We start from the raw sequence: 13,620 nt of genomic DNA on the forward strand, positions 1-13,620 counted from the left end.
ATTCCTTCTTACCATATTGTATCTTTTTAGTTTCATGGTGCTACCTACACATGCATGTATTACTAGTTTTATAATCACATGTATACGTACACGCACTGTTCTGCCTGGGGGTTGGGGTGGCATATATGTTCCTCCCTTCTCCCTTGTTGTTCCCTCCCTTGTTGTGCTTTCCTTCCTACCATTGTATCTTTAGTTTCATGGTGCTACCTACACATGTATTAATAGTTGTATAATCACATGTACTCTGTCCTGCCTGGGGGTTGGGATGGCATGTACGTTCCTCCCTTCTGCCTTGTTGTTCCCTCCCTTGTTGTGCTTTCCTTCCTACCATTGTATCTCTTTAGTTTCATGGTGCTACCTACACATGTATTAATAGTTGTATAATCACACTTTGTCCTGCCTGGGGGTTGGGATGGCATATATATGTTCCTCCCTTCTCCCTTGTGTTCCCTTCCTTGTTGTGCTTTCCTTCCTACCATTGTATCTTTTTAGTTTCATGGTGCTACCTACACATGTATTAATGGTTGTATAATCACACTCTGTATACTGCCTGCAGGGGGTTAATGGGATATGGCATGTTCCTCCCTTCTCCCTTGTTGTTAACCTGACAATAAATTATCAATCAATCAATCACAATATGTTTACGGTAGCTTTTGTAATGCCATTTATTACAGTTAATTAGTGTGCTATGGGCGTGACCCCCAGTCTGGGAACCACTGATCTAAGGTCTAAGGCAAGCTTTGGTGCTATTATGAATACTAACAATACAGACAATGGCTCCCTTAAGGCGGGTCTGAAGATTCATATCGGCTTCCTTATTCTAGAGGTCATAATAGTGACGGAAATTCCTCCAGCCAGCCAGTCAGCCCCGGGACACAGTTAAGTGAACACGAATCTGCTGAGGCGAGGAAGAGCGAAGCAAAGTGAAGAGAAAGTCTTGCCAAGATTCTTCGACGTCGACATTGGATACTAATTGAAAGTTCGTTAATGGCTGATTCTTTCAAAACCAATTAATACCTTATTCTCTGCAATCCTTGTTTGAGCTCTTATGTCGAGACGCACGAGTCTATGATCGCATGCTAAGTTCTCTTGTGTTAATTAATAATTACTAATACAAAATCAAGAATAATATTATCGCGCGTTGTAGAGAGGGAATGGATGGTGCTGCTGCTGCTGGGACTGAGTGCTGAAGCAATAATGATAGAATTATAGAAGCCATGAAGAGTTTTCTGGAAAAATAGGGAATAGGAAGATTTGTAATTTTTATGGTACTGCTTGTTTTATTTTTATTTTACACATGCACTAATAGTTATATAATCACACTCTGTACTGCCTGGGGGTTGGGATGGCATATGTTCTTCCCTTTTCCCTTGTTGTTTACCTGCAACAATAATTAAACTATCAGTCAATCAATCAATCAGGTTGTGCCGATATGAAGGCCTGCTGACTCTCCACGGGTCACCTGTACAGCAAGAGCAAAAATTAAGTGCGGCTCGGCAGGGAAAAAACTGAAAAATAAGACCACATAGAAGAGAGGAAGAAAGAAGGAGACCTAACAAGCGTTCAAAAGCGGAACCAGTGTTGCCAGATTGTCAGAAATTTCTGGAGATCTTCTGAAATTTTGACATTTTGTCAGAATTTAAGAAATTACTGTAAAATCTTCTGAAATTTGAACGAATTGTCAGAAATTCTCCAGATTTTTTGCAAGTTATTGTCCGGGTGTCCGCCCAAACTTGACCGCCATCGTCTCGTACCTCAAGGTTACCGATGAGACGATAAGACCCAACGATATAATCTAAGGGATAAAAATGTAAATACATCGGCAAACAATATAGGTATACAATTGCTTTTAATATCCCAGTAAAAGAGTTGCATACTTGATAAGTATTACACTGCGTAACTTCTAATTAAAAAGATAATATTTAATTCTTGTAATACATACAATGAAAATCTGAATTGTCGCTCAGCCAGCCATGTAACCGATCAAGAAGGTTGGCCGTATACGCCAAACCTAACGTAATTAAGTATTTGCACAACATTTCTTTGGTATTTTGATACTCGTTTTTATCCCAGGAAACAGTAGAGAGGTACAAATAATAAGATTCAGACCCGGGCATAATCTATATATTTACCAAAACGAGTATGGAAAAAACAAAGAAATGTTGTGAAAACAATTAGGTTAGGTTTGGTAGGTTTGGTTTGGTTATTTTTTATGTGCCGCAGCACATTGTCAGAATTTTTTTGAAATTTCCAGAAATTTTGGCAACAGATCTCCTGAAATTTTACCGGGACCATCTGGCAACACTGAGCGGAACAGGTCTAAAGAAGAAGAAGAAGTACCCATATTGCAGGCTGGGGCGGCTCGGCAGGGAAAAAACTGAAAAATAAGAGACAATTAACTAATCCACATAGAAGAGAGGAAGAAAGAAGAAGGAGAGAGACCTATCAAGCGTTCAAAAGCGGAACAGGGTCTAAAGAAGAAAAAGAAATACCTATATTGCAGGGGCGGCTCGGCAGGGAAAAAACTGAAAAATAAGAGACAATTAACTAATCCACACATAGAAGAGAGGAAGAAAGAAGGAGATCGAGAGACCTAACAAGCGTTCAAAAGCGGAACAGGTCTAAAGAAGAAAAAGAAATACCCATATATATATTGCAGGGGCGGCTCGGCAGGGAAAAAACTGGAAAATAAGAGACAATTAACTAATCCACATAGAAGAGAGGAAGTAAGAAGAAGGAGAAAGACCTAAAAAGCGTTCAAAAGCGGAACAGGTCTAAAGAAGAAAAAGAAATACCCATATATATTGCAGGGGCGGCTCGGCAGGGAAAAAACTGGAAAATAAGAGACAATTAACTAATCCACATAGAAGAGAGGAAGAAAGAAGAAGGAGAGAGACCTATCAAGCGTTCAAAAGCGGAACAGGTATCCATATTGCAGCACGAAAGGAGGACATATATTACAATTAGCGATACAAAGCGTCACAGGTCAAAAGAAGAAGAAGCAGCAGCAGTGACCGTCAACAGAGCCACCTGCGCCTCTCGCCTAAGGACAAGTGTGAAAAAGAAAAGACTGACATACGAAGCGACTTAACGCGATAAAGTATACAAGAAGAGGAGATACGTCACAGATCGTCAACCCCAAGAGTTTACGCTTAGGTAAGTTTTCTTTAGCGTTTTAGAGTCCAGCAGGTCAGGTCAGGTCAGGTCAGGTGTAAGTCGGGAAGCTTGGCCTTGTGTCGGCGCTTCCCTGATGTTGTTCCAAGTCTTCTTATGCTGCTGTTTCCATTACGTTCTTTCGTTGGCTTTCTCATTTCTTCCACATCTTATACACTATTTCCTTGGATTGTATTTTTAGCTCGTTGAAGAGTAATTGTCCTGTGATATTTTCTGAGTATGGTCTTTGCAGTAAAATTGTCTTCTTTCTTATTTCTGCATATCCTGGGCACCACAACAGGAAATGTATTAAATCCTCTACATTCCAGTCACAAAAAATACCAGCAATACTCATGAAACGTGCACCCTCACCCTTCACCACTACACCTTAACATTAACAATCACACTGGTTCACACGGCTCCCTGCACACTCAGCTACCCTTCATCCAAAATGTGGTCACTCACCTGTTTGCTTTTGCTATATTTTTCAGAATTTAGTGGAGAGACCGTATGATAAACCTAGATTGGAGTGACACAAGGGCAATTTCCAGGCAATTAATGATAAGTTGGGAATTATTGACTGGGATTTATTATTTGTCTTATTGGATTATGTTATGTCGTTTGATGAGTTTGGATAGGCTGGCGCATTGGTTGGTGAGACCTTTCGGTTCTTTGCCTGACGGTTCACCCTTGCATGGCTCATAGGGAAAGGTCATCCAGGTAAGAAATCCCATCAGCCAACTCCTATATATAGTATGCATTTTATGTACCAACATTTTGATATCAATTTGGTATTTCTACCCACACCTGCTGTCTTACTCCAAAGGACATCTTCGGGTAAATCTTAGGAATGGCGGCTCCACCCCCTCCACCACCCCAGCCCCCCCTACCCCCCAACACAAGCCTGGGGACCTGTGGGGAACTGGGGTTTTGGGGGGGGAAGGCAAAATCACTGAAAAATGGGCTTCTAAAATTTCTCTAAAAAAAGCCAGTCTCATCACCCATCGACTTAGAAAAAATCGTGAGGGGAGCGTGGAAAAATACACCCCTTGTGACGTAAACACACCTGTCTGCTTGTCAAAACCCTGTCGTCCGTGCTAGAAATGTTGTAATTACCACTATACTGTGCCCTAAATGTGCACCCGCTAGGAGCCACTATTCCTAAGATTATCCCATCTTAATGCAATATAAAGTATTTTGTGCACTTGAAACACAGTCATATTGCTTTCTGTCCTGAATTACTTGTTTGTGTGATATAAATTTCTTAAAATATGGTCTGGAGGGGTTATATCGAAGGATTTATTTTCATTTATTGCATATTTGTAGTGGGCCTGGTGGTCGGCCCTAGCCCGTCTTGGCGCAGGCAATTTATATAGTGGCACCATTTGTTCTTGGCTCATGCTGCCCTCCAGAGCTCGTTCTCGATTCACTGGACAGTTTCTTCTAGAGTCCGGGTTGATGGGTGGTCTTCAGGACAGCATGTGGGTAGTCTTAGGCCACTCGGCGGTGACTGAAAAATCCCAGGTGGTAGCGTGCGGATTCGAACCCGCGTCGTCCATCACACGGTGAATGCAGTGCCCGCACGCTAACCACTCAGCCACTGCCTACCCAAAGTGGTGGGAATCCTTTCCTGTGTTCTTTTTCTTTTTGAAGGGGTCAGGTGCAGTACCTTAGACCAAGCAAAAGGATTAACATGAGGAAATTGAAGCACAAGGCAATTAATGTAAATGGGAGAAAATATGAAGTGATACACCATGAACCTGGTTAAGTTCACTGGTGTCATCCATCAACACAAAGCAAGGCAGGGGAATCAGTGGTCTCAGATTAGAGTGAATGTAAGCCAGCTTATGCTGCCTCCTCATACATCCTCTGATTTTTTCCTTCTTCCAGGGAAAGTGGCTTTGAAAAGAGCATCCACTTCCCCCTCTTCTAAGGAGGGTATTAATTGTGACTGTTATAAGTTCTGGGTATGCAGTTCAAATGCATTACTGTCTTAGAAAATAAAACAAATACAGTCCTTGTCCTGTAGTTGAGAAAAAATCCAATGAAAATAGGGAAGTAACACCATCTGTCAAAAAATACGTTTATTCTCATAGTTAATTCTTTTATGTTTAATAACTCTCCTCTCCCCATCTTGTGCAGAGCCTCATGTTGTGTGTGGGCCGGAGGGTGGCGGGCCTGGCGCAGTGCTCCTTGGGGCTGCTGACCAGAGGCACACCAGTCGCTACAGTCCTGGTAGGTATTGGACACTTTACACAGTGGTGATGACTGATATTTATTTAACTTTCACTTGTAGGCCTGCATAGAGGCTATAATACCTGTCTCTTTGTTTCTACTTAAACATGCTAGGCTATTTAATTAAGTACATCTTATTATTCCACTTCAATAGTTTTTTTATGAGAAAATGTTGGAGGTGATTGAACAAGGCTGTGGTGATTTTTATTACTTGATCATATACTGCCTCTCCACCTGTTTCTGCATTGACGGATTTCTTTGAACTGCATTGTATTCTGAAATCCTTACAATTTCATATGTGGCTTTGAGGCTTTCAGAGATATAGCATCCATTTACCGCCTTCCTTTACAGTGTAGTGATTGCTTGCTGTACATTGGCAGTTTTTAGGTCAATCTTTCTTAGGTCATGCATGGGTGAAACAGAAGGAAAACATTGTCAACTCTTCCTCAACAGTTCTCATGTAATTGTCTACTCCATCCATTAAAGTCTGCTGCAGTGTTGCTTTCCTGACATCTTTATAAATATTTTCATTCTTAATGCTCTTCTGAACTTACCAACTACCATGGCCTTGCAGCATGACTTTTTACTCTTGACCATTAATATGCCTTTAACTCCTTAATGTTAGTTAACCAGTAGTATCTTTATTATTTTATTTCTTTCACTAGTAAACTTAAAACAGCCATCCTTTTTCTGTATCTGCTTCTTCCTCTAATGTCACATCTTTCAAGGAGGGAGTATCATGACATTTTTCAAATTAAATTTAATCAGTATTTTCTTTTCTTGTTTCATTTTCATTGAGCAGTGTAATGTGGGCATATTTATTTATAATTTTTATTTTCTGTGGTGTTGTCTCCCATACCTCTAAAAATGTAATGATAATAATGATAATGTGTACCAGCTATGAATGTTGTGGTGATGAAACACTTGTGTGCTTGTGTCTAGCCTCAGCACAGAAGCAATAGCAGCAGCAGCAGCAGTCAGCAGTGGCATGTAGAGGAGGAGGACATCGACCCCCAGCAGCTGGCCCTTCTTGAGGAGCCATGCATCCTGGTGGATGAGGCCGACACGCCTCTTGGCCCTGCCTCCAAGCGGCACTGCCACTTGATGCGTGGCGGCACCTCGCCCCTCCACCGGGCCTTCAGCGTCTTCCTCTTCAACTCAGCTGGCGAGCTTCTGGTCCACCGCCGCTCACACACCAAGGTAAGGCTGGGCTCTAGGGTTGGGTGGTGGTGGCCTCCAAGGTTTGAGGGAATTGTGAGTTTTGTTAATTCCATTGTTTGAGTAGATACTGGACTTCAAAAAGAGTTTAATTACATATTTTTTCTTGTGTTTAGTGCTGTTTATCTTACTCAGCGTAAAGATACGTGAAAAGTTACTTGTGAAGTAGCGTGCATCCAGAAACGTGATTCTGTTGCCGACTTGGGTGGCTGATGTTAACCCTTTCGTACACTAAGTTTCAATAAGTTTTTTTTCTGTGCCTCTTTGTGGAGTCCCTGCTCTGGCCAGCTCACGGCAGTTTTTTCATTCACTGAAATATTTTGTTTCTCAGTCAGTTTTCATCCCCAAAGGCTGTATTCATTCTTATAGATAATATATCAGTGGCTTTGTTATTATTTGTAGTTTATGGGGCATAAACTCAAAACTTGTTATATTCAGTAGCAACGTTTCAATTTGGCGCCCACGGCCAGACCGGATATGGGGCGGGATGCTGTTTTCACCCGGCCGTAGTGAAAAGGTTAACCACTCATAGCTACAAGTTAGCTAAAGTGAACAGGTTAAATAGTGCAACCCATATGACATATTTATCAAACTCAGATAGCATGAGCTTGAGTATGCAGCAATTTTTTGTGTTCAGGATTCTAGTCCAGTAACCAAATATATATTCCTTTACCCAGAGATCACCTTCCCCAGGCACTTAAAGCAATCATAAACGTTGTCCAGTAAGGTAGAGTCAGTGTCCAATAACCACATGTTCCTCCACCCTCAGATCACCTTTCCTGGTTACTACACCAACACCTGCTGCTCCCACCCACTGCACACCCCAAGAGAGACCATTGAGGAGGGTGCACTGGGGGTCAGGAATGCCGCACAGAGACGGTTGGAGTTTGAGCTTGGCATTCCACTGGAGCAGGTGAGGCCAAGTGACTTCACATACCTCACGCGCATCCACTATGCCAGCCCTTCTGATGGCACTTGGGGTGAACATGAGATGGACTACATATTGTTTCTTCAAAAGGACGTTTCGGTCAGTCCCAATGAGAATGAGGTGGAGGATGTTCGCTATGTTAAAAGGGAGGACTTTGGCGGGTTCTTGAGGCGGCTGCAGGATGACAACGTCCCCATCACTCCGTGGTTTGGTCTTATTGCTGAGAAGTTCCTGCCCCTGTGGTGGAGGAACCTGGATGCCCTCCACAAGTTCACTGACCACCATAATATTCACCGCATGGAGTGACTTCCTCCACCAACCCTCCCTCCTGGCCTTCACTCCATCCCTCCATCTCATCTCATTCTCAGAGGTTTGTTGTCATATTTCATTCTATTCTCCATCCTGTTCCATCACTTTTCCTTGTATTCTCAGAGGTTTGGCACATCATTGTATGATTTTCCACACCACATTCCTTTCTCTCCACCTTGCTTCATCTAGCTTTCTTAACATGTGAAGTTTGTATAGTACTGGATATTTGCACATATCCTGTGTTGAGTTCCCTCTCTTTTCCTTGCCTTTATTAGAAGGCTCTAGTAGTCTTTGTTGACATGTAGTTCTTAGATATTTATGTATTTATGCTGCTCTCTACTCTTTGAGTGACCTGGAACAAGCATTGTATTGTTTTTTAGGTCCTGACATTTAAATACAGTATATATATATATATATATATATATATATATATATATATATATATATATATATATATATATATATATATATATATATATACATACATACATACATACATACATACAGTCGTCCCTCAAATAGTACGGTTTCCACTTGTACGGTTTTGGTTTTTACGGATTTTCATGGAAGATTTTTTTTAGGATTTTTCAATTTCCTGCTCGTCGCACCAAGTAGCCCTGGCATGAGTGGCAACACTGTTCTACCAAAACACCTGCTGAAAGCATCCCAAAGCATTCGAGAAAGGTGTTCACCTTGCAGAAGAATTCAGATTTAGGAGAAGTTACGTTTTGGGATGAGCTACGTTGTGGTAGGGAGAGCATACCACGTGAATGAGAGCAGTGTTCGCTGTATCTATCATATTGTAAAATAAATTCTTGCCGCAGTAATTGCCAGTGCTCCAAGAGTGCTGCAAGAGTGGAGATAAAGGCCGTCCTTTTATTAAGCCTCATCGTTGCTATGGCAACGGCATCTCTCTTGCAGCAAAATGGCGTACGCTGATCTTCCTGGCGACGTTTTTTCCATTTGAAACCTTCCTATCACTATTTTTTTTTAGGTGAACTAATAAGAACCCTAATTAAGTCAACTTGTAATATTAAACTCACCTTAATAAAGCAGTTAATTAGGTGTTTGTTGTGATGGTTATTCTGAGGCTCCTGCATGGAGGCTACTGTGGAGTATTGCTCAACACATCCCCACGCTGTGAGCTTTTCCCTTGTCAGAAAGATGTGGAAATTTATCTATCTATATCTGTGATGCCAGTTAATTGATCTATCTATGTCTGTATCTCCAAATCCAGCAGAAGAATCTCCAACTTTCCCTATTCTGTTGTAGCAGAATGATCAGGGATCCCAGAATATTTAGAGACTGGCATTGTGCCAGAACTGGAAGGCCAACATGTCGAACATTTCTCAGTACAGTATTAAATGTCCAAGCTCTTGAGCCACGAACACAGAACAGTGGAGCTTTTGGGTCCTGTGGCAGTGGACAGGCAGGTGGGCTGGCTGGCTGCTTCAGTGGATGGCTAGCTAGTAAGTGAGGGTTTTCAAATAGTAAATTCAAGGTTCTTAACTTCAGACAATGGAAATAAGAAAATTTAAAAAAATTGAAGATAAAACACACAGGGGGAATGTTTGCTTCAAATAGGAAAGTCAAGATGGAATACTGGGTTTGCATTCAGGGGCCTAGCGATGGAAGATGGCATAGCCCTCCCCATCACATTGCTGTAGTAACTGAGTCTGGGTGAGAGGGGGGCTTGTCACATGCCACTCCGAGGTGCGTGGTGCCAATCAAGATGGCATGAGAGATGCAGTCATACTCATACTTATATAATGAGAATCTTAAGTTCTCACAGATATCAAGATAATGTATTCAGATAAGGCACAGTACTGCATGTACACCATGAGGTACTGGTGCCTCAGACCCTGATGTGGGCTGTGGCAGAGTATGAACACCAGGGAACACTTTTTTTTTTCTTTTTTTTATATATACAACTGAAGAATACACAGGATATGCACATAATACTGCTTTAAAGATACTGTATTATTTGTCTTATGTCAACACACTAGGGACATACATAGTGGTGTCCAGAGAATAATTTTTGTATGATCACTGCCCTCAATAAATAGGTTTATACAGCTACCTCTTCACCAAGGTAATATGTGTTGGCTACAGGTGTTTGACTTAGGATTACATTGTATGCTACTTGGATCCCTTTCCTTTCTTGTAAAAGCACTATGGCACATTAAACCCTTCTCATCAAAAAAGATTTATCAATAAAAAGAGAAAATTTGTCTCACGTTGTTGCAGGATAATCTGTACGACTTATTTCAAACATTCTGAATGCCCATTCATTGTTTGCTGTGATCCACATGCAAACATCCAGACCAAAAAGTGATTCACTTGGATGTGCATACAGTGTGATTAGAAACAGTCTTTTAAACCACTTCCCCAATTAAAACTGCATATTATGATTACTCCTAAGAACAGTTTGGGGTTTACACTGTTCCTGGTTGTTGCATTGTACAGTATGAAGGGATGCTGCTTAAAAATAACATCAATAATCACAGTGTATGTCTGGTCTGAACACACACACTCTCTAGTGTGACTCGACAGCTGACTAGACGCTGACTAACCATCACTAGTCCCTAAGGCTCCCACCAGTGGAGCTAATGTGTCTTACGCATCTAATAAAACATGATAAACTTTGGCATTCAGAGAAAAAAACTGTTCATAAATAACAGGCACAAGTAGCTAGCATACGTGTGTGTACCTTCCTAGCACTGGCAGCAAGATGCCAGCCCCTCAGTGTGGTGCACAGAATTGTTCCTACTTAGTCTAACATTGCAGGTTGACAGTGCATCATATATAATGTAATTCTGAGAATATTCTTCATGGGTAATATCAATAGAACTAATAATTAGGGATATTACATCACAGGTCAGTCCATGATAGTCACTGAAAAAAAAAAAAAAAAAAATACAGTAAAACCTCACTTTAATGGACTATTAGGGGGAAGGGGTGTCTTGACACCAAAAGTATGTAGAACTGATAATATAAAATAAAAAGAGGTATAGAGTAAAGATAAATTGATATGTGGTGAACGGCTGCAATGCACCTTGCCCACTGCGAATTTGATAACTAGGAGCAGGCCGGCTGCTTATATTAACATGCTGGTACCACGTTATCAAAGAACTGTAGATGGGTGTTCCCTGATATATATATATAAAAAAAAAAAAAAAAAAAAAGGTTCAGGTGTTCTTCCAAGGTGTAAAAGTTGGGATTCTTACTGTCTTCTTTCTTGCTCCAGTGTCAGGCCTAATGTATTACAGACATTCATTTTTCAATATATGTGATAGGTAGTTCAGCACTGATTTGGCAGTAAAAACTTTAAATCAGAAATATGCTATATCAGGGTCCATTAAATCAAGGGTTACTGTATATAATCATCTGTTGCAAAGTAATATGCAGAAATTGACAACAGCATGTCACCTGAGGCCCCATTACAGCAGGTGTTTCTGATGACACAATGTTTTGAACGTTGATATGAATGACAATTGTTTTCAACGTACTAATAAATGAGAAAAAAATGTCAACAAAAATAATATTAGAAACCCAGTTATGTTCCAAGGCTTCAATTTTTTTCAGGAGCAAAAGTACATGAATAACTAGTGCTTCTCACAAATAATGACTGACAATCAACAGAAATTCAACAAGTTATCAGAAATCCACTATTACAGGGCCTTTAAAATATCTTCATGTTCAACTTTCAGAGCTAGTAGTGAGGTGCAAGAGTTAATGTATATGGCAGGACTAAACTCTTCAGGAGACATTTCAAACATTTTCCTTAACCAAAATGAAGGCAGTGTCGGTTGAATTGCTTCTTATAGATTCTGGTAGTGAGATGCACTCAAGAGGTACATCAGTATCAGCAAAGGAAACCTGTACACTATAAATAAGAGCATTCTAACTGAATCCCACCAAATCTGCACATAACTCACTTCAGTACTGTCATTATCACCACTGTTGACCTCTCACCCCCTCTCCCTGTCTTTATCACCATTGCTGACCTCTCACTCCCTCTCCCTCCCAGCTGTGGAGAGGGAAGGTCTGTCTATGTTGTTGCTTGCAGCTCTCTATGAACTATTCTTCACCTGTTAAAGATAATCCACTCCATTCCACAGCTCATTATACCACAGCTTAAAATGCTCATTTTGGCAGATCACAACCAATCACCCTCATGACTTACACATTTCCTCCTCTATAATGTCTTTCTTAAACTTTAAATAACTAGTCAAATCCAATACGCATAATGGGAGATGCCTTTTCTGTACAAGTCCCTGAACTTAATAAGGTAAAGAACTTAATTACTGTGCTGCAAAAAATAAACTTTTAACAGCAGCATCAACAGCATCTCTCATTATGCATTCGCACCATATTTCACAACATAATATACGCATATACACTTCCTGAGGCCCAGGCTAGGATGCACGAGACTCAAAGAACATTGACAAAATAACTCCGTCCCTCATGATTTAAGAACCCAACCCAACTCCTTACATCCTGATGACCTACCAATGAGTGAGTAGTTTCATAATGATATTGATGACAATCATGAACACAACAGGTGACGTGATTTTTTCCCAAGACTGGCAAATATAGTAATTTTTACTGATACAGAGACCTCTGGCAGGTTTATGGAGTGACTTTTTCAGCAATGAATATGGTGACTCGCATGACTTTACCTCAATATCTTTCTAAAAACAGAGTAAATTGTGACCATGAGAAGCTTCAGTGACACATTTTTAACAGTGAATGTGGTGACTCAAAAGTATTCAGCGACACTGAAACTACACTGATGAAGTTTTAGGCACCATTTCCAACAATCAACAAGATGACTGTTGAAACTTAAGTGGCCATGCAAAACATCAGCGACTACCCTTACAATAAAACACAGGATAATCTGATGGGTGGGCTTGGCAGACAAAAGCAAGTATTTCTATAGTGTGGAGGGGGTCAGGTGAGGAAAGGAGACACTGGTGACCTCTCTGACCCACACATCTCCCAAGCAGGACAAAGGGGGCCAGTCAGAGAGTGGCTGGCATGGGGTTTAGTCGAGTGCCTCCTCCACCTCCTTGACGTTGATGCCCTCCTCATGGTAGGCAGCCTCGTGCTTGGCCAGAATACGCAGGAGTGGCCGCAGCTTGAGCCACCACTGCTCCTTAGGGATGCGGCGATCCCAATCTGTGTTTTTCTTTAGGTCAAACACTGGCTGGAACCTGTGGAGGAAAGTAAATCAGATTTTCTTTGTCTCATCTCGTTTCCTTTCAATGATACACCTGCACATACAGTCTGTTTATACTTTCCATGTATTTTGGTTAATGGAAACTGAATTAAATATTCTCATAAGAAGTAATGGTAATATGTAAGGTTGCACTATGTAGGTGCTTAAAACATACAATAACAAAGAATTAAAAGTTAAGAAATATTTTTCCTGCAAAGTCATACAATAAGTAACCAACCTTAATACACTGACTGGTCATAGTGCATGAACTATTTACTCCAAAGGATAGTACATGCACAATGAACATGACAAGCCAGTATTTAGCACAGGGGAGCACAAGCCCATGTGCTCCTAAATATGAAAACTGAGCAATAAAATGATAACATCAAACTGTTTTATGTTTCAAAACACTCAAGACAGCTGTGCTGGCACTTTGCAGGTCTACCATACATGACAATGCTGACAAAACTAAGACAAGTGCAGAGGCGAGTGACCTCTGCACATCTCAGCATTATTATCCCAAGTTAAAAGGGGCCGCTTTTGTGCACGAGTTTCC

General features: G+C 40.9%; 2 protein-coding genes across 7 annotated transcripts in view; one reads left to right on the forward strand and one right to left on the reverse strand.

The window, feature by feature from the left end:
• Positions 1–818: 818 nt before the first annotated feature.
• On the forward strand, positions 819–10,994 carry LOC126981337 (isopentenyl-diphosphate Delta-isomerase 1-like). 2 transcript variants are annotated; one of them, XM_050832344.1, is made up of 4 exons: positions 819–979; positions 5,296–5,388; positions 6,331–6,588; positions 7,376–10,994. In XM_050832344.1, exons 2-4 carry the CDS (start codon positions 5,302–5,304, stop codon positions 7,838–7,840), a joined length of 810 nt encoding a protein of 269 aa, XP_050688301.1. In that variant the 5' UTR covers positions 819–979; positions 5,296–5,301; the 3' UTR covers positions 7,841–10,994. The 2 variants fall into 2 exon arrangements, with proteins under 2 accessions (XP_050688301.1, XP_050688300.1); XM_050832343.1 differs by lacking the exon at positions 819–979 and adding an exon at positions 2,950–3,156.
• The window catches only part of LOC126981334 (ATP-dependent 6-phosphofructokinase-like), a 37,993-nt gene continuing 34,178 nt past the window's right edge, over positions 9,806–13,620 (reverse strand). For all 5 annotated transcript variants that reach the window (XM_050832340.1, XM_050832336.1, XM_050832339.1 and 2 more), the window contains one exon: positions 9,806–13,059. In XM_050832340.1, the coding sequence (XP_050688297.1) occupies positions 12,891–13,059 (169 nt within the window). In that variant the 3' untranslated portion in view covers positions 9,806–12,890. The remainder of the gene's footprint in view (positions 13,060–13,620) is intronic.

This window comes from Eriocheir sinensis, chromosome 47 (genome assembly GCF_024679095.1).
Source record: "Eriocheir sinensis breed Jianghai 21 chromosome 47, ASM2467909v1, whole genome shotgun sequence".
NCBI lineage: Eukaryota > Metazoa > Arthropoda > Malacostraca > Decapoda > Varunidae > Eriocheir > Eriocheir sinensis.

Coding starts and splice junctions, on each gene's coding strand:
- LOC126981337 (XM_050832344.1), top strand. CDS start 5,302: ATGTTGTGTGTGGGCCGGAGGGTGGCGGGCCTGGCGCAGTGCTCCTTG. Junction 5,389..6,330: donor CACCAGTCGCTACAGTCCTG/GTAGGTATTGGA, acceptor GCTTGTGTCTAG/CCTCAGCACAGAAGCAATAG. Junction 6,589..7,375: donor ACCGCCGCTCACACACCAAG/GTAAGGCTGGGC, acceptor CTCCACCCTCAG/ATCACCTTTCCTGGTTACTA.